Consider the following 19,522-nt stretch of genomic DNA (forward strand, 5'->3'; position numbering starts at 1 on the left):
CCACGCTCTCCTACATTATGACAACGCTTCTTCACACACGGCCAACAAAACTATGTTATTTTTAGCTTCCGAAAAAGTACAACTCGTCACCATCCTGCACATAGCCCCGATCTAGCACCCTGTGATTTTCCCCAAAACCAAAGATTTGATGAGAGGTTTGACTTTTACCAATTCCGAAGAGGCAGCGATAGCGTTCAATCAGCACGTAGAAAACATGCCTTCAGATCTATGGTCCTCCTGTTTTAAAAAATAGTTTGAGGCAAAATAAATATATAAAATGTAAAGGAGAGTATTTTGAAAAGCAATAAACAATGTTTTGGTTTTTTTAAGTTACGCAATACTTTTATTGTGACCTACATATAATATTATTTAGGCTTAGTATGTAGGTACTGAATACCGATTTCACTTAGCAAGTAAGGAGGATATCATATTTTCATAATAATAAATAAATCTTTGACTTTCGAGAATCGTTACACACAACTGACACGTGACACAAATAACTACTATACGCTGTACGCAGTACTCTGCTACTGGATTAATTTTAGAAATGAGAAATAGGCTATCTGTAATCGAGCAAAAATTTATTATTTCTTTGAAAATAATTGAAAATTACCTAATACCTACCTATTGCTCCGAGTAAATATTTATTTTATGTCAGTGGTTCTATGAGATATAATTGTATATTATTATTAATTACTATTTAAAGAAAAGAACAAGTTAAATGCTCCTACCAAAATAATATTGAATGAAAATATAAGTTTATTTACATTTACGTGTTTAAAAGGTGCCGACAAAACATGAGCAAAGTACAAAACCTGGTTAGTATCACATATCAAGAGCATAAATTATCTGTTTACGATAACATACACAATATTGTTTCGAATATATCTTTATGGCTGTGTGAAGTGTACGTGTTTTTCTTTTATCGAGGCTTTATAAATATGTAGGACGATATCTTAATAGTGGTAATAGAGTAGAATTATTATTACATTAGTTGTAGCTAATGAAGTAGTAAATAGGACTCTTCCAACTTGTTCAACAAATTCAATTGAAAAGTGATTATTTTCAGAAAAAAATAAAATCTCTATGCCTATTAACATTGGGAGGTACAGTTGCATATCAATTCATTTATTACAAAAAAGATTTTCCCGGATATTATGAAAATATATTGCAGCCACTAAGTCAGCATGTCAATCCAGAATGGGCTCATAAACTTGGTGTTACTGCTTTAAAGTATGGCATATTCCCTCCAGAGAGCTTTAAAGATCCTTCAGTTCTGGTATGATTTATGTTATATTATTCTTGTAAACAATTAACATATAATGTACTAATGTTATATTGCAATGTCAATTATCAATACACAAGCAAAAAGCTCAATAAAAGGTTACAAAAGCTTCTTATGTGCAGCTTTATGAATAAAAATAGCAACCTCATTATTCAAAGAAATTTAATAATCCATAAATTATCAAAATCTTCATTCAAAACTTCACAGTACTTAAATATCAAAATTCAGATTAACACTAATTGTAAAAAAATCGTAATAACATTCTTTAAATCTATTTCCATTAGAAAACAAAATTTCTCAACAATGAACTCAGTAATCCTATTGGAATAGCTGCTGGGTTTGACAAGCATGGTGATGCAATTAGTGGCCTAAGAAGAATTGGTTTTTCAATTGTGGAGATTGGTTCTATTACACCTGAACCACAACCTGGGAACCCAAAACCAAGGGTGTTCCGACTTCCTGAAGATAATGCTGTTATAAATAGATATGGATTTAATAGTGAAGGCTATGAGAATGTTCTCAAAAAAATTAAACATATAGATAAAGTCACACTGGATAGAGGCATATTGGGCATTAATTTGGGTAGAAATAAAGATTCGCAAGATGCAGTCCATGATTACACACTCGGAATAAAAACATTTAATGAAATTGCAGACTATTTTGTTATTAATATAAGCAGGTAATTCTATATTTTAAACATAGAACCAATAATCATTTATTTACAAATTATACATGATCAAGTTCTCATCAATCTACTACTTTTCTTCAACAATAATGCACTTACAATTATATTTCATTTCAGTCCAAACACACCGGGACTTAGAGCTTTACAAAATAAAAAGGAGTTGACAGAGCTTTTGACAGCTATAAACAAAACAATGAACTCATTGCAAGAAGATAAAAGACCTCCTCTCTTATTGAAATTAGCTCCAGATTTATCTGTAGATGAAATGAAGGATATAGTATCTGTTATCAATAAAAAAGATAGCAGAGTAGATGGTCTTATTATTTCAAATACCACATTTGACAGAAATAATCTCAGTAATCAAGAATTTGCTCATGAGACAGGTGGTCTAAGTGGGAAACCACTAACATCTAAATCAACAGAAATGATCCGAATAATGTATAAACTGACCCAAGGTTTGAATTTTATTTAATTAAACTGCATATATGTTATATTTTTTTTTTTACCATAGAATAAGTATATATTATAATATATAACTTTATATTTCATAATCTTATGCCTTCTTTTAGGAAAAGTACCAATCATTGGAGTTGGAGGAATATTTACTGGACAAGATGCCTATGAGAAAATTTTAGCTGGAGCAAGTGCCATTCAAATTTATACAGCTCTCATTTATCATGGTCCACCAATAGTATCTAAAATTAAATCCGAACTAGCAGAGTTGTTGTTGAAAGATGGTTACAGTACTGTTACTGATGCTGTTGGTAAAGGTGTTGTTTAAATGAAAAAAATATTATTTAAAAAAAAATATATATTGTTTAAATATTTTGTAAAGCTTTATTATAATTCCATTTTAATGAAATAACCTTACATTTAATCTTGTAGTTTTACTGCTCCACCTGAACATATCAAAATAATATTAATATTGTATACAAAAAGGATTCAAATTGAAGTATATATTAAAAGGGATTCTACTAAAAACACTTGAATTATCTTTTCAAATTGCAATTTTACCACCTATTTGAAAGCTGCATTCATTGAGAAGAATATATCAACACTCACCCTTAAAAACATTCAACCACAACATATCTTTTACATCCAAGCCCTATATGGCCTCAGTTATTTAACATGAGTGATTAACTAAACCACACACCATACTTGTTCAAATCACACTCATTTAGTATAAACTTCTGGGGATAGCAATTCTCCTGCAGATTCCATTGTATAAGACTCCAAAATCTATATATGAGGCTGTCACTCCTAAACCACTGATCTTATTGACATGAAACTACCACCATTGGATGTGAAATTTATCCTAGATGGCTTATGGCTAACTTTTTTTGAATACTAACATTCATACATTTTCTTTTAAAATACACCCAGCCAAGCGGGTGGGATGGCTCATTTTATATAAAATCACAAGTAAGTAGGCATAATGTAAATAAATAATGATTTCCTTTAAAGGCGCAGCTTATATATATTTAAGCAAGTTGTAAATTTATATATTTCCAACTCAAAATAAAATTTAGGCATTACCTATAATCTTGCAATTAGGTAGCTTGTTCACAATTATTTGTGTGCATTCTTCAAGTTTGTTTACACTTGGTAAATTGTATAGAACAAGAGTTTGCAGTTTGCTTAATGATATTAGGTCCTTGAGTCCCTCATCAGTGACATTGACACATTTGGATACTTGCAAATGTTTTAATGCTTCTTTACCATGCTCTAGCCCTTTCATTGCTCTGTCATCAATGTATTTATTGTCATGAAGAGTAATTTTCCACAGTTCCACACAGCCATCTATAATAATAAAATAAGTACCAATGATGAATATTTAAAACCATACTTCAAATAAAAATTACATACCTAAATGAGGGAAACCATAATGTGATATAGATGATTCTGACCCATCAATCTCGGCCACTTTGGGCACAGCCTCAGAATCTGGTGGCAGGGAATTATAATCTGCTAGAGCTTTCCCATTGGCCCACACTACCTTTCCTCCGTTTCTTAAGACCCATTCCGCACATGCACGGTCAGGTCCTACAGTTTTTATACGATCTGGATCTGGTTTGTTAAACATCATATTAACATATTCCCAAAAATATCTAACAGTTCCTTCAGGTTTATTATTACGTCGCAGTAGCAAGGATATCTGCAACAAAAATGCATAAATACTTAATAAAGTGTGTAAATTTTATTATAATAACGCATAGCCACCATACACCCATAATACGTACATTTCTTGATACTGCAAACATATTTGTTACTTACTGTTCCAGTTGTTGATACGTAAACAATAAAGATAAACTTATAAAACTTAAAATTTAAAACAATTTAGACGTCAAATTACTCTACTCGGTATCTGGTGCGAATGACATTGACAATGACAGTTCTAGGGACTAGGAAGTACCTACAGTCAGCAACAAAAACTCAACTATGCGGTCTAAATATGTAATGGATTGGATTTGATGAAATAAAACTAGTCATTCCATATGGTTTACCCTTTCCGCATCGGCCGTGCCCGCGGGCACTGGTAATTCAAAAAACAATGAGAGCGGCTGTGCCGCGGGGCACTTTTTTACCTCATCCAGTTTTCACCCTTATTAGGTGTACAAGATGGTTTATTTGCCTACGCAGTTATGAACGAGTGAATTCCCAAACACATTTCGATCCGTTACGATTCAAGGCCACCAATATTCGACGTCATAGCTCTACGGACAAAGCACTTATGTGTCCACTTGTTCCCGGCCGGCGCAGCGAGCGGTCGTTATCAAGACTTTACACGAAGATCGTTCTTTGTGGAGATTTAAGCTTTATTTTATAATTAACATATACTATTCATTACAAAAACATAAAAGGAAATAAATAAAACAAGTAATTAACAATAATAACAATATTTATTTTAAAATATACCTATTTTTACACTTTTTTTCGAATGAAAAGTCTGTGTGAAAAAAAAAAGAAAGACAATATGAATAATTTATACATGGTCTTATAGCATGTTTCAATAGCTTTCAGTGACAGTCACTCATATCACCCTAGTTATAAGCATTTTATAACTACACGTAAAATAATACACACGGGGAAAATGCCGCGAAATTGCCGGAAGCTTGCCGATCAATAGTGTACAGCGAGATCCGGAGCGCGCCGATCCGGAAAGGTTAGACATAATTGAAAAATGAAACTGACGGGATTATAAAACTGGATTGATCCTTTTGAAAACAAAACTACATTAAGATAGGGCAATAAGGCCCCCAGCTATAGCCTGTCGCAAGGACGGAAACATTTAAAAAAAATGAAAATTGTTTTCAATAAACATTATAGTTTATACAATTAGCAGTACATAATCATCGTAATGCATTAAATAACTAGGTAATTACATAATTTATAAAAATAAAGAACTAATCTATTTTCTTTGTAAAGTTGAAATATTAAATCCGTGATTAATTGCATAAGTATAGCAATTAGCAATATGTCTGAATCTTATGGTGAGTAATTTGTATAATTTAAATGTTAATATTTTATCAATTAATTAATTTATATGTTGTGATAAACGGTAGCTCTTTATTTATTACTTTAATTTGAATCTTGTTTTCAGAATATCTCTTCAAATTTCTAGTAATAGGCAGTGCAGGTGCAGGCAAATCAAGTTTACTCAACAACTTCATAGGAAACAAGTGTAAGTTATTTTTTAATTAAAATAATAACAATTAACTATATACTCAAAGTATTTGTTACATTTGTTTTGATGTCACTAAGATGATATGAAATTGTAATTAAGTATTTTAGGGAGGGAAGAAAGTATGATTGCACCTCTCAAAAATTATTTGTAATGTTATTTTTGAAATAGTGTTTTCAATCTAAAGAGAGAATGTTATGCTGTCAACATCTAACTGGGGTGTGCATACCAAATAGACAAATAGGCATTGCCTACCTTGTTGAGAAACTAAATAAATATACCACTAGTCTTAAAGTTATAATATTGAACTTCAATTATTGAAGTAAGTAGGATTTTCCTTCTACTTAATACTAAATACTAGTGATGCAACGGGAGAACCAGAAACGGAAACAGATGACAAAAGTAAATTTTAGCAGAAAAGGAGGTGTAAATAATATGAAAAAAAAAAACAAATTTACGAATATATTTCTTTATTAAGTATCAAATACACCAAATCTAGATTAGAAATCTACTATATAAAACAATATTGCAACCTTGTAACTGAACATTTTATTAATATTCAAAATTAAGTAGTGGTAAGTTATATTTTATGAAAAGTAATTTGGCCGCTTTTGCACCTAACAATCTGTTCCGGTATTCTTCGTATATACAACCAGCTTCACTAAATAATTGCTCACTGGCAACACTGCTGGGGGTAAAGACAAATATTGGTACACTAAGTGCAAAAGATTACAGTATTTGTGTAAATTTCATTTCCAACACACAAGAGAATCTTTATTGAAAGGTAATCTTTTCTTTTTGTGCTCCTGAAAATGTGACTGTATCTGTGCGTAATTCTCAGCCGTCATAAACTTCCAATTGTACCTCCGTAAGTAGCGGAAACAGAAGCAGACATCCGTTGCATCACTACCAAATACTTATAGCAGTCATGACGTTCGCACAAGCAAAGTGCAAGATAAACAAGCTTGCTAAACAACATTGTGACAAAATAAACCGACTACTCCCTTACCGCATATTATCTGTTTCACTCACTCACCTTCACAATAGATCTGTTTTTACTTTTAGTTCCAAGTAAGAGACTTAGTAAATTACATTAGTTTTTCTTGTTTTTTTTAATTTTGTTCCATGTATAGTATTAATTGTATTGTGAAGTTAAAGAATTTGCTGTGTGTTTACGTAATTAAAATATATTGGAGAAGTAAGAGTGTACCGATTGTGAGGATTTAATTTTAATTTTAATAATTTGCAAAACAAACTTAAATGCAAATTTTATAATAATTATGTGTTTAGATCTAAACAATTTGATTTAGATCTAAATAATACACAAATAAAACACCTGAGAGTTGAACAAAGCATACAAGGTTTTATGACGATACGTCACTCAAACGGTTAGCTCAGTTGGTTAGAGCACTGGCACGGAACATCAGAGGTCGTGGGTTCGAGTCCCGCATTGTCCATAAAATTTTGTGTTTCAAATTTTATTTAGATATCTTAGAAATAATAGAGCTTTTGGATAAGAAGTATAATGTTTCCCTGAAGTTCTTTGTGTCAACTAATAGTGACAGTACTGGTTGGTAGTGCATCAACCATGCAAAAATATTCTATAAAGTGTATTTGAATATGGTACATTATACACTAGATTATGTAATTTATACCCACTTATGCTCGGATACACAAACATTACACAAATTACATTTAACAAAAACGAATTGTAGCTGCTAAGATGTAATGGAATATTTAGAAAAACCTGGGCGTCATTAATAGAGCACGGCAATACTTCAAGCCGCCTACATTCTAGCGCTGTACAAAGCGCAGGTCCGGCCACACATGCAGTATTGCTGTCATCTCTGGTATGGCATACCCCAGTATCAGCTCGATCCATTTGACCGCGTGCAACGCAGAGCAGCTCGAATTGTTGGGGACCCAGTACTCTGTGAACGGCTGGATCACTTGGCGTTGCGTAGAGACGTCGCTTCATTGTGTGTCTTCTACCGCATTTATCACGGGGAGTGTTCCGAAGAGCTGTTTAACCTGATTCCTGCCGCCGAATTCCACCTTCGCACGACACGCCACAAGTTAGGGTATCATCCTCACCATCTGGATGTGTGGCGGTCCTCCACAGTGCGGATTTCAAGGAGCTTTCTTCCACGTACTACAAAGCTGTGGAATGACCTTTTGCGGTGTTTCCTGGACGATACGACATGGGTACCTTCAAAAACCGGCCGGGCGGCAACGCTCCTGTGATTCCTCTGATGTTGCAAGAGAGTGTGGGCGGCGGTGATCACTTAACAACAGGTGACCCGTACGCTCGTTTGTCCTCCTATTCCATAAAAAAAATCTAAAATACTAGGTATTTTAGGTCGTCATTTAGTCATCAATACAAACTAATTTGAAGTTATATATTGATACATGGTGTATGAGATTGAGAGCCATTTAAGGTAAATTTTTAACACTTAATAACACAAAACACAACCACTTTGTACCATGTACTATGTGTCAGTGATACCACGAAATGTGGGACTAAATAATGGCCTTGTTCTTCAGAAGGACAGGTTTTTACACGAAAATTACTTTAGGGAATCAAAATGGCGCTGATTAAAAAGAGAAGAAAACTTTTGTAAGCAAGATGTAAGATGTAAAAGATGTCACTAGTAGTTCCCCATTGCATTCGCAAGTAAAGGTTCTATCTCAATAAAATTTTTAAGTAGGGATAACAGAGTGAGTTGTCATACTCAACCATGCAGGGCAAGCCTGTCAGCTATTAAGTTGGCATAGAAACATCCCATTCTGCACGGATGCACGCCAAAAAAGGGAAGATATTAGTAGGATTTCCACCACCTTGGCACGACACGCCACAAGTTAGGATATCATCCCCACCATCTGGATGTGTGGCGGTCCTCCACAGTGCGGTTTTCTAGGAGCTTTCTTCCACGTACTACAAAGCTGTGAAATGAGCTTCGTTGTGCGGTGTTTCCGGGACGATACGACATGGGTTCCTTCAAAAAAAGCGCGTACACCTTCCTTAAGGGCCGGCTACGCTCTTGTGATTCCTCTGGTGTTGCAAGAGAATGTGGGCGGCGGTGATCACTTAACACCAGGTGACCCGTACGCTCTTTTGTCCTCCTATTCCATAAAAAAAAGGATGTAAAGTAAAAGGTAAAGGTGCATTGCAATCGGGTAATAAATGGTTTATTTTTATAGTGTCGGTGCAAATTTTTAAACTTGCAAGCACTTGACATGGGAACCTCACTCTTACGAATTGTCGGGATGTGTTAGTCTAAACATCCATCTAGGTACATGTTGTAACACACCCCAGGTCCACAGAGCCGACAGACGTTGTGCTGTACACACGTGTTAAATTTGAAAAATCAGCCCAGACATTAGGAGGAGATCACTAACATACGTAGGAGAATTATATGTCGACTGTATTGAGAATCTAAACCAATCTCAAAGTCACTGGAACAATGTGAAAAATCATTCAAATCGGTCTTGCTATTTAGGAGGTAGTCCAATTATTGCGAACCTAAAGTCTAAACCATCCTCGAATCCACTTGAACACACACAGAAAATTTCATTCAAATCGGTCCAGCCGTTTAGGAGGAGTTCACTGTCAACACACATACAGAATAATTATATATATATATAAAGATTAGCGTATAGACGACCTGACAGCCCGATTGTGCGTAACCAATTTTGAATTATCGATACTGCCGCCGAATTCCACCTTCGCACGACACGCCACAAGTTAGGATATCATATCCACCACCTGGATGTTTGGCGGTCCTCCACAGTGCGGTTTTCAAGGAGCTTCCTTCTACGTACTACATAGCTGTGGAATGAGCTTCCTTGTGCGGTGTTTCCGGGACGATACGACATGGGTACCATCAAAAAAGGCGCGGACACCTTCCTTGAAGGCCGGCAACGCTCATGTGATTCCTCTGGTGTTGAAAGAGATGGGTGGCGGTGATCACTTAACACCAGGTGACCCGTACGTTCGTTTGTCCTCCTATTCCATAAAAAAAAGAGTGCAATAGCTAGTATTATGAAAAAAATACTAAGGAGTTACAAGTGTGGCTGTCTATGTACTTGTCAATCAAAATCAGTTCCACTAACGGCCGTTCCCAATATACTATCTACAGATAGTGATAAATTACTACCTTCTACTGTCAGTAATTAGCTCTCAATAATCTGAAGCTGTCCCAATATACCCGATAAGTCATTCTTATCGTCTTATATTGAGACGCGTGAATTGAAATTTCTATCGTTGGTAAGCTATACGTCGTCCCATTGACAGACAGCGTGCACGGATAAGGTGACTTACCGTCGATAAGTTTATTGGGACAGAGATAATAATCGTAAGTATTGTTACTTACGATTATTATCTCAAGTAAGAGATAGACTCAATATTGGGAACGGCCGTAAGAATAGATTCGCTTTCCTATTCTTTCTTCCTGTATTTCCTTTAGAGATGTTCTCCCTAGCATGCCTTATCTCTCTATATCTCCACTCCAAACCTAATAACATTTCTGAGTGAATTAAAGTTAAATACTATCAGATTGAGTTCATGATCGGCTTAAAATTTCAAAATTATTAATGTTACAGTTAAAGAAGACAGATGCCACACTATTGGTGTGGAGTTTGGCTCTAAAATAGTAAATATTGGAGGAAAATCTACGAAACTACAGATTTGGGATACAGCAGGGCAGGAAAGGTTCAGATCAGTTACCCGGTCTTACTACAGAGGCGCAGCTGGTGCTCTTCTTGTCTATGATACAACCTCTAGAGATTCATTCAATAGCCTGGCTAATTGGTTGAGAGATGCGAGAACTCTGGCGAGCCCCAATATTGTTATTCTGCTAGTGGGCAATAAGAGAGATTTAGAAGAATCAAGGGAAGTGACATTTACTGAAGCAAGCCAATTTGCACAAGACAATGGTAGTACATATTCTATTAAACATTTTTAATTATATTTAATTTAGCAAATTTAAAGTGTAACTGGTACAAGACTCATTCTGTACTGGTGATCCAGCTAGAACCACTGGAGTTGCCTTGCTTGCGGTGGCTTCGTGTGCCGGGTCGCCTCCTTCCCTCAAATATGTGTGAAGGGAACGATGGCTGGTCCATGTATCAACTTGTGAACGGGTGCTGCTTATGGTGCCAGGTCCACCTGTTTTAATTATTAATGAATCATTGTATTTCTTGAATGCAATTACTAATTGTGACAGTAATCACGACCATCATGTTCACGAAGCATACAAACAATGAGTTCAAGCTCTAAAGGTTGATGCATTTTTTATTTATTTATTATTTATTTAGATTCACCAGCGGTAATTACAATAATACATTTATAATTATTATTCTAATTTACAGGGGTCTTATTACTAAATGCATTACCTTTTAATTTACATAAAATAAGTATAAGTTATAAAACAACCATTCTATAATGTAATGAAATTAAGAAATTAACAAAATCTACTAAACAAGTCAAGAATACTTATAAATTATTTATTTACAATACATTTTTTTACATTTTTGCGAAACCTTGGCAACGAATCACTGAACGGGTTAAGCATTTATAATCGTTTATAATTTTGCATAATCGCATGCATCGAATATACGATAATTTATATTTATACAATTGATTTTTTACTACTTTACATGAAATAATTTATATTATTTAAACACGATTCATATATTGGATACAGCACCTTACAAAGTATTTTGTTATGTATATTACAGATATTGTAAAATACTCATTTGATTGAAAAGAGTGGCCGTTGAGTTTCTTGTATGTTCTTTTCTCGAGCTCAACTTTTTACGAACTAATGGTAAATTCAGTAATTTATAAGAAATGTTTTTATTGGTGATTCAGAATCGCTTAGTTTAAGCCTATTTGAATAGAGTTTATTTGACTTTGATATCCAGCGGTGGATTTACACTAGGGTCAGTTGGGGCAAGTGACCAGGGCGGCAAAATTTTGAAAGTGAAAAAAATTTTTTTAGTCTTATCAAGATTGCTCAATATAACTAATTAATTCTGTTACAAATTTTTGGTTTAATTGATAATTCAAGAATTTCAATTTATCCATTATTTGTAAATTATAATTTTGGCATGTTTAGTCAAAATTAATAATTATATTTTATATTATAAAAACATTGATAGCTTCTGCAATAAATAAGTTATTTCAGTTTAAAAAAATAAAATATATAAACTATAAGTTTAAGTAAAATTCCAGTATTGGGGCGGATTTTGTTCCGGTGCCCAGGGGCGGCATTAAATTTAAATCCGGCCCTGTTGATATCATCAACATTCATCAATTTGTTTCAGTCAGGCGACTGTGATTTCTGTTTTTTCTTTTTATTTTCATCTGGTTACCAGAAATTTTTCTATTAACACTTCTTACTTTATCCCAGAATTAATGTTCCTGGAAACAAGCGCTAAAACTGGAGAAAATGTTGAAGAGGCTTTCTTAAAATGCTCCAAAACAATATTGGCCAAGATAGAGACTGGTGAATTGGACCCAGAGCGAATAGGCTCCGGGATACAATATGGTACCGCCACTTCAAAGAGGTTGACAGCTCCGAAGAAACCATCTCGAACAGGATATGATTGTACATGTAATGTTAAATAAGTTTATGTATGTAGATCGTTAATTAATCCGACTACTAGTTACTATTTTCCTATATTAAACTATACAATAAATGATTTAACTCCACTCGAAATTGCTGACATTAAGACACTTTTACAATTACTTCAATCAAATACTCGTTTAACGGCCGTTTTCAATAACCATCTATCCTTAGTTTAACTTACTAACGGCCGTTCCCAATATTCATTCTATCTCTTACTTGAGATAAATATCGTAACTATCGTTGACTTTTCTGTCCCAATCAATAAACTTATCGACGGTACCTCATGTTATCCGTGCACGCTGTCTGTCAATAGACGACGTATAGCTTACCAGCTACCAACATATAAAGTTTGTATGGAAATTGCAATTCACGCGTCCCAATATAAGGCGATAAGAAGGCGAGAAAAATGACTAATCGGGTATATTGGGACAGCTTCAGATTAATGACAGCTAATTACTGACAGTAGAAGGTAGTAATTTATCTGTATCTGTAGATAGTATATTGGGAACGGCCGTAAAGGCAGACAAATCTATTTTTTTACGCTTACTAACATTTCAATAACCTATCGACATGCAGCATTGGACTATAACTATATTGGACATAACTATGGATAGATAAGATCTTGTCATTAAACGAGATACGTTATTGAAAACGGTCGTAAAAGATTTGTGTTACTAGAATATAGTTTTGATAGGTCATATTGCGAACATAATTTTATTGTAGGTCTCAAAAATCTCTTTTCAGTAATGATTAAAATTGCTACCAATACTCAAGTGCTACCAATTACCTTAAAAAATCTGTAATTGTTATATACATTATAATTCATAGATCATTTAAAAGTTATTCTTATTAAAAGTGTAAATACAAATTTAACGTATTTAGATGAAATTCGAATTTGTGAAACAGGTTATTAGGTGATTGGTAATTGTAAGTAAAATGTGTAAATAGCTTCTAAAATATCTTACCTATCTAAATGTGATTTAAGAATAAATTAAGATTAAGAACTTGAATTCTAAATTCAGCTAATTGGATTAATATTAGGTAAACTGTCGTTAGGCAAAATTATGAAAAAATAAGTCACATAATAGATGCTTTGAGAATACATGTTGTTTGTAGTATTTAGACCATAGATTTAAAACATACCAGTGTATAGACGGGCTGACAGCCCGCTATTTCGTGACCAATTTTGATTTGTCGCTGTTGTGTTACCTAGTGCCACTGACCTGTATAAATACCACTCGACAGGCTGTTCCATATGTTTGACAGCAAATTTTTTGTGCCTATTTGAAGCGCCACTCGCGAGCGTCCAGAGAACTAGTTTTGACGTATAATACATGGCTGCGAAGGAACGTACAATACTCTGAAGTATTTTTGCATTTTGAATTAATTTCGTTCGTTTCGGAGTTATTTATACTTCAAGAATCAACGTAATAAAGTATACAATATTGTTTGTAAATAGTTTCCCACCATTTATTGATGTTTGCTGAGGTTGTCATCACTAGTTTTAGTACCGCAGACTCTCGCTACATGGCCAACAGCGCCAAAATGGCGAATATCAAACAGGCACAAAGGCACTTTGACAGCCGCCAGTCCAGTGGTATATAGTAAGTGCCTAGTGGTTTAATATTTCTAATGCCAAGTACGGCTGACTGTTTACGACTCGCCAACCATAATCAGTTACAGTAACATAATAGATTCGCTTTCCTTTTCTATCTTGTTGTATTTCCGTTTGAGATATTCTTGTCTCTTGCACACTTTGTTTTTCTATCCGTTAATATTTATTTTATTTTATTTATTTGTTTACAACACTTACGTCTAGCCTTACAGGAATATTCCTAATGCGCGAGTGTAACATTCACCTTAAAAAATAATGTAACATTTAAAATGAGCATTAATTAAAAAATAAAAATATAGAGATAAACTTAATCTTACAATCATATAATAATCTTATCTTAAAATTAAGAAGAAACCTAATATTATAATTACTATTTATTACTATAATAACATATAGCCCACATTGCAAGCCTTGTGAGTTTACGTAGAGTATTGCAAGTCTGATTTAGACAGACAGTCGCTACTTCAAATATTTGAACCTCAGATCATTTATACGAAAATTTATTGAATCAGGCGTTATTTGGCGGAAATCCATAATAATTATTCAAATGAAATTTGAAAACAAAATGTATATTTCTGTGTTTCTTCTAACTTCCAAAAATTGTTCAAACCATTTGCTAAGTTGCGTATTTATTGAAGTAGGCGTTACTTTGCGGAAATCCATAATTATACGAATGATTTAAGTTTTCTTTAGTGTTAATTCCGCCAATATTTGTTTTTAAACAATTCGACACGTGTTTCGCCTCTACAGGACGTGTTGTCTCGCCAAAATCTGGCACGAGACTGAATCAAATGAGCGGTGAGCCGGAAGCCGCTCGACGCTCATTCATGGGACGCGGGTATAAAAAACTTAAATCGTTTGTATAAGTTGCGTATTTTAACGAAGTTGTACAAACACCCTTTAGATATGTATAACTACGGCGAAGGATCTCAGACGTAACTTTAATGTTTTGGAAAATAATAAAATTGCTAAATTAAATAATTCAATCCAAAGCTCAAGTTATTAATACCAATAGAAGTCGTGTGAGAAACTTTCTCAAATTTTTGTTACATGTTGTGATTGTATTATCGGTAATTAGGTAACCGAAAGCTATGTAGGTATTACCGTACATATTTTGATGTGATATGCTGGTCGTTATTTCAATATAATTATTTCAGTAGTGACGAACAATTCTGCCCATAAAGAACAGCAATTTTCTCTTTCAAATGTTGTGATCTTGAATTTTTGTTTACTTACTAATTGAAATCAAATAATTCACTAATACGTCATGCCACATCTTAAACACTCGGTTTGTATGTCACTTTGTGTTAGTGTGCGTGCATTGCGCAAAATAGGAGGCTAACGTTAATCTCGATTTTTCGACGTTTTCACAGTTATCACAGTCTATCGACGTATGAATGATCTATGCCGAGATATGTTTTTTTCGTTTACCAAATATTTATTATATGACGGTTAATTAGTTTAGTTATCTTTATTATTAACGATTTTCAGTGGACAAAGTCATTGTCAACTATATTGTATCGATAAGTTAACTGGGTTAATTTTTGTTTTTTTAGACCCACAAATTGTAAATCTCATCTAGAATTAGTGTTACTTAAGTTTAGATAAGTTTATGTGAATCTCTACACAGTCTCTCCTATGTTATTTGTTTACATAAAACTATTGATTAAAAATGATAAGTAGATGTTTTTTGTTTCTTTCTATGGCACTGCACAGTATCATGTGCAGCCAAGATCATGTGAAAGATGCGCGCGTGACGCAATTTGACAGTTGAGTGACGTAAAACGGCGCTAGTGACACATTTAGAATCTTTTTTTTTTATGTTTTAATTACGTTATCGTTTGTACATTATTTCAATCTGTCATTTTGCTGCACGGTACTCTTTTTTAAGTTATGATTATTTTGTGTGTTTATTATGTGTCTGTCTTAGATTAAGGATTGGTCTCCGCTGTGCTCAAACTGATACCTCACTACCTAAGAAAAATAGTTTTTTGATTACACCAACTATTAGATGCTTGTGTGCGTGGCATCTTGACACTCAATGGCAACTTTCAAATTTTATACTATATAATAAAATAAAAATAATTACTGATGTAATTTTTTCAAAGTTTTTCTACACAGCCCTGCATTTTAATTTTAGAATTATTAGCAAAGTTTAACAGACCACGTGGCACGTCAACGTCACACATTGTTCGAGACTGGCTCGAGTTCGCCCATTTGGGTGTAGTAAAAGTTGCAGCACTTTGCGACTACACATCTATTTCCGCAGCGGAAACCAATCCTTAATATAAGGATGTCTTAATATATATATATTACGTGACACGTTGTTTGTCCGCGATGGACTCCGATAATATGTAATGAACGGATTTTAATGGGGATTACTTCATAATATAATATAATAATAATAATATTGACACACTTTTCACACAAATTATCTTCCCCCAAGTTAAGCATATATAGCCTGTGTTATGGGTTACAAGACAATGATATATTAAATACAATATACTTACTTAAACATACATAAATACTTTTAAACATCCGTGACTCGGAAACAAACATCCATATTCATCATATAAATGCTTGCACCTACCGGGATTCGAAAACGGGGCCTCTATCTTCATGGAGTGCAGTTTGGTCCAACTTGAGAGATAGGATAGTTTTTGTTTCGATTTGGAACCCATAATTATTTTTATTTTCAATATTTGTTTTATATGGACATATTTTCTGTGAGAGAATTTATTAACGCACGGTTTGACAGTTCTACTGTGAAACAATTTCATTATAACAACAAGGAGCATATGTTACGAAATAATTCTTGATGTTATGAAAAATTGTTGACAAATACATAAAAACAGTATTTTATTTATTATGTACAGAACAACGTCTGTCGAGTCAGCTAGTTATAATATAATTGTAACATATATAAAGCTTTAAGGACTCTGTTCAGACAACTTTTAAAATTAGTTATTGTACGTCAAAAACTACCACCCATTCGAAATATGTCTCAGTCCTGAGAGATGGGCGCATGAAACTTAGCGACCTTTTTTATTTAAATTTCGTTACGATATAATATGTAATATACAGTAAAATTAATTTTCATTTCTCATACTCGGAAAGTAATGTTGTTTTGATCTGATAATTGGGTGGAAAATGCTGGTTCCCTCCATAGAGAGGGAAAAACTCGTACAAATTACTTTCTACCTAAGGGCCGGAATGAACTTTAAAAATAGAACTGCTGTCAGCTGTGAAGAATTTTATGTAAAAAAAAAAAAACTATTTAAAATAATGCTGCGGCCATGTGACTTTCTAAACAGCCAGTGTGAACTTAGCGCACACTTCTTTCAGCGGAATAAGTCGCAACAATTCCGTTCCATATTTAAAATTTACAAAGTCGACATAAATTGTCCTAATTTGACAATTAATTTTAAATATCAATAAATAGTTTAGATAAAAAACTAGTACTTACTATTTTCTTCATATTCGAAATGAAAAGTAGAGTATTTAACACGGGTAAAATAATCAATTCCTACTCGGACTATAGCGGCGGTCTAAATACCTCGGGAATTGTTTCTTTCGACCCTCGGTTAACAATCTACTATTTTAAATTTATAATTATTTTTAAAATTCCCACCCAGTCTGTGGTATCACTATCGCATTATGAAAGTAATTTATGTTACAGTAACCTTTACCACACAAACGTTTTTAGCAATTCTCTTGAATTTGTTAACACATTTGTTTTGTACATCTTCTGGGATCATGTTGTAAAAGCATATATATCACCCAATAAAAATTCGACAACCGAGTAGTAGGCATAACTTGTTTCTCTGTTATTATGATTGTCGCAGCTTCAAGCAAATTCGTTAATGTGCTTATGAATATATACAGAACATTATCAAGAATATATTGAATAAAACACTTTAAATATTTATTTCTTTAAATTTTTATCTTTATAATTCTTTAGGATCTAAATTTTTAAGAAATCACTCGCAGTTAACTTCCGATAGCTCATACAGTTTTGCTTCTGTTATAAAACAAACCTGACTGGGATAATTATGACTATAGATACATTTATGACATAATAAATGTAACTTTTAGGCAAGATCGAATATAAAAACACAGTTACAATTACACGCGTTTTAATTCTTTAAAATGTTTTATTTAAACAGATACCATTGTCAATCGATTGCGCGTCGAACACGCGGTCGGGAGCTCTATCCATATAATATATGACCAGGAACAATTCAAGTTTTTCCAAATCACACCTACACCACTACCACTAGTCATTTGGTGGCAAATGTATCTGATAGTCGCTAGAGCTACCTAGGTAACACTGCTTAATGAAGAAAGTTGCCAATACTTTTATTGTTTTTCGAAGTGATCTCTGTTCCTCTCTACACATTGTCGCATTCGTTGGAACCACTGAGATAAGCAGTGGCCCACTTCTTAGGGGTCTCTTATATGGCATTTTCGTACGCTTTCACCGCATCTTCAGAGCTCGTTAAGCGAATACCTCGAGTTTTATCTGTAGTTCTTGGGAATAAATAAAAGTCGCAGGGCGCCAGGTCAGGACTGTATGGGGGATTCGTCCGTTTTGCGGAGTGCGCTCAAGCATTGTGGTGAAGTAGGATCCTGCTTCGAGGGCGCTGCTGTCGATTTTTTTCCAAGACAACAGGCAAACAGCGATTGACAACAGTCTGCAGTAACTGATCTTCTAGCACAACTATCGCGAAATGACCTTTCCGACCAAAGAATGAGGCAATCATATTTTTTCCTTGACTTTATCCTTTCTTTACCTTAGTTGGCAGATCCTCGAAAGGAAACACCCACTGAGCCGATTGTCTTTTGGTTTCGGGTTCGTAGCAATATATCCAGCTTTCATCACCTGTGACGATGTCAAATACAGCATTTGAGTCACCGCCGTTGAACTTATCTAACATTTGGCGACACCAGTCCATGCGAAGGTGTTTCTGGTCGTCGGTTAAAGTGTGGGGAGGAATCCATCTGGTACTAAGCTTCCTGACGCCTAAATGTTCGTGTAATTTTTTTTGAACTTGACTCATACCAATGCCTAGGCTTGCCCGTATCTGCTGATAGGTCACTTTCTTATCTTCTTCTATCATGCGTCGCACAGCACTGATATTATCTTCAGTAATCGCTGTTAAAGGACGTCCCTCACACGGATCATCATTGAGATTGCTACGTCCACGCTTAATTTCGTTAAACCAATTGTAAATAGTGGCACAAGATGGGGCTTCATTAAGAAAAGCTAATCGCAGCCTATCATACCTTTTTGTTGAGTAAACCCACAACGAAAGTCATAATAAATCATTGACTGAAATTTTTCTCGCGTTAGGTTCATTTTCCCGTGTAACAAGAGTTTTAGATTTGCCACCAATTCACAAAAACAGATGACAAATGAATGCAATATGCTACATAAGGTTACCGAAGAGTTCTAAAATTTAAATTCAAAAAAAGTTTTCGTGAGCAATATTTCTAACTGGCCAGTTCTAAACATTTTCAGTGTTACCCACGTATGGATAGTGAGTGGTTTGATCATTATAATAAAAACTAATTCACACCTTTAGTATCGCAGGTAGATACTGTGGAATGGAGTAAAATATAG

The 19,522-nt window shown here is 34.2% G+C and overlaps 3 protein-coding genes across 4 annotated transcripts; 2 read left to right on the forward strand and 1 right to left on the reverse strand.

The window, feature by feature from the left end:
• The first annotated feature begins 539 nt into the window (after nucleotides 1-539).
• Nucleotides 540-2,847, forward strand: LOC126975324 (dihydroorotate dehydrogenase (quinone), mitochondrial). 2 transcript variants are annotated; one of them, XM_050823164.1, is made up of 5 exons: nucleotides 540-818; nucleotides 1,070-1,279; nucleotides 1,570-1,964; nucleotides 2,088-2,425; nucleotides 2,540-2,847. In XM_050823164.1, the coding sequence occupies exons 1-5, from the start codon at nucleotides 798-800 to the stop codon at nucleotides 2,749-2,751; spliced, it is 1,176 nt and encodes a 391-aa protein (XP_050679121.1). In that variant the 5' UTR covers nucleotides 540-797; the 3' UTR covers nucleotides 2,752-2,847. The 2 variants fall into 2 exon arrangements, with proteins under 2 accessions (XP_050679121.1, XP_050679122.1); XM_050823165.1 differs by lacking the exon at nucleotides 1,070-1,279.
• LOC126975333 (ATP synthase subunit s, mitochondrial) lies at nucleotides 2,768-4,351 on the reverse strand. The gene is made up of 4 exons (XM_050823178.1): nucleotides 4,211-4,351; nucleotides 3,837-4,125; nucleotides 3,507-3,770; nucleotides 2,768-2,869 (listed from the first exon to the last, which is right to left on the reverse strand). Exons 1-4 carry the CDS (start codon nucleotides 4,229-4,231, stop codon nucleotides 2,844-2,846), a joined length of 600 nt encoding a protein of 199 aa, XP_050679135.1. The 5' UTR covers nucleotides 4,232-4,351; the 3' UTR covers nucleotides 2,768-2,843.
• Nucleotides 4,352-5,150: 799 nt separating this feature from the next.
• Nucleotides 5,151-17,827, forward strand: LOC126975331 (ras-related protein Rab-4B-like). The gene is made up of 4 exons (XM_050823177.1): nucleotides 5,151-5,461; nucleotides 5,572-5,652; nucleotides 10,255-10,587; nucleotides 12,066-17,827. The coding sequence occupies exons 1-4, from the start codon at nucleotides 5,446-5,448 to the stop codon at nucleotides 12,281-12,283; spliced, it is 648 nt and encodes a 215-aa protein (XP_050679134.1). The 5' UTR covers nucleotides 5,151-5,445; the 3' UTR covers nucleotides 12,284-17,827.
• The last annotated feature ends 1,695 nt before the right edge of the window (nucleotides 17,828-19,522 follow it).

The sequence above is a fragment of the Leptidea sinapis genome, chromosome 35 (assembly GCF_905404315.1).
Source record: "Leptidea sinapis chromosome 35, ilLepSina1.1, whole genome shotgun sequence".
Lineage (NCBI taxonomy): Eukaryota > Metazoa > Arthropoda > Insecta > Lepidoptera > Pieridae > Leptidea > Leptidea sinapis.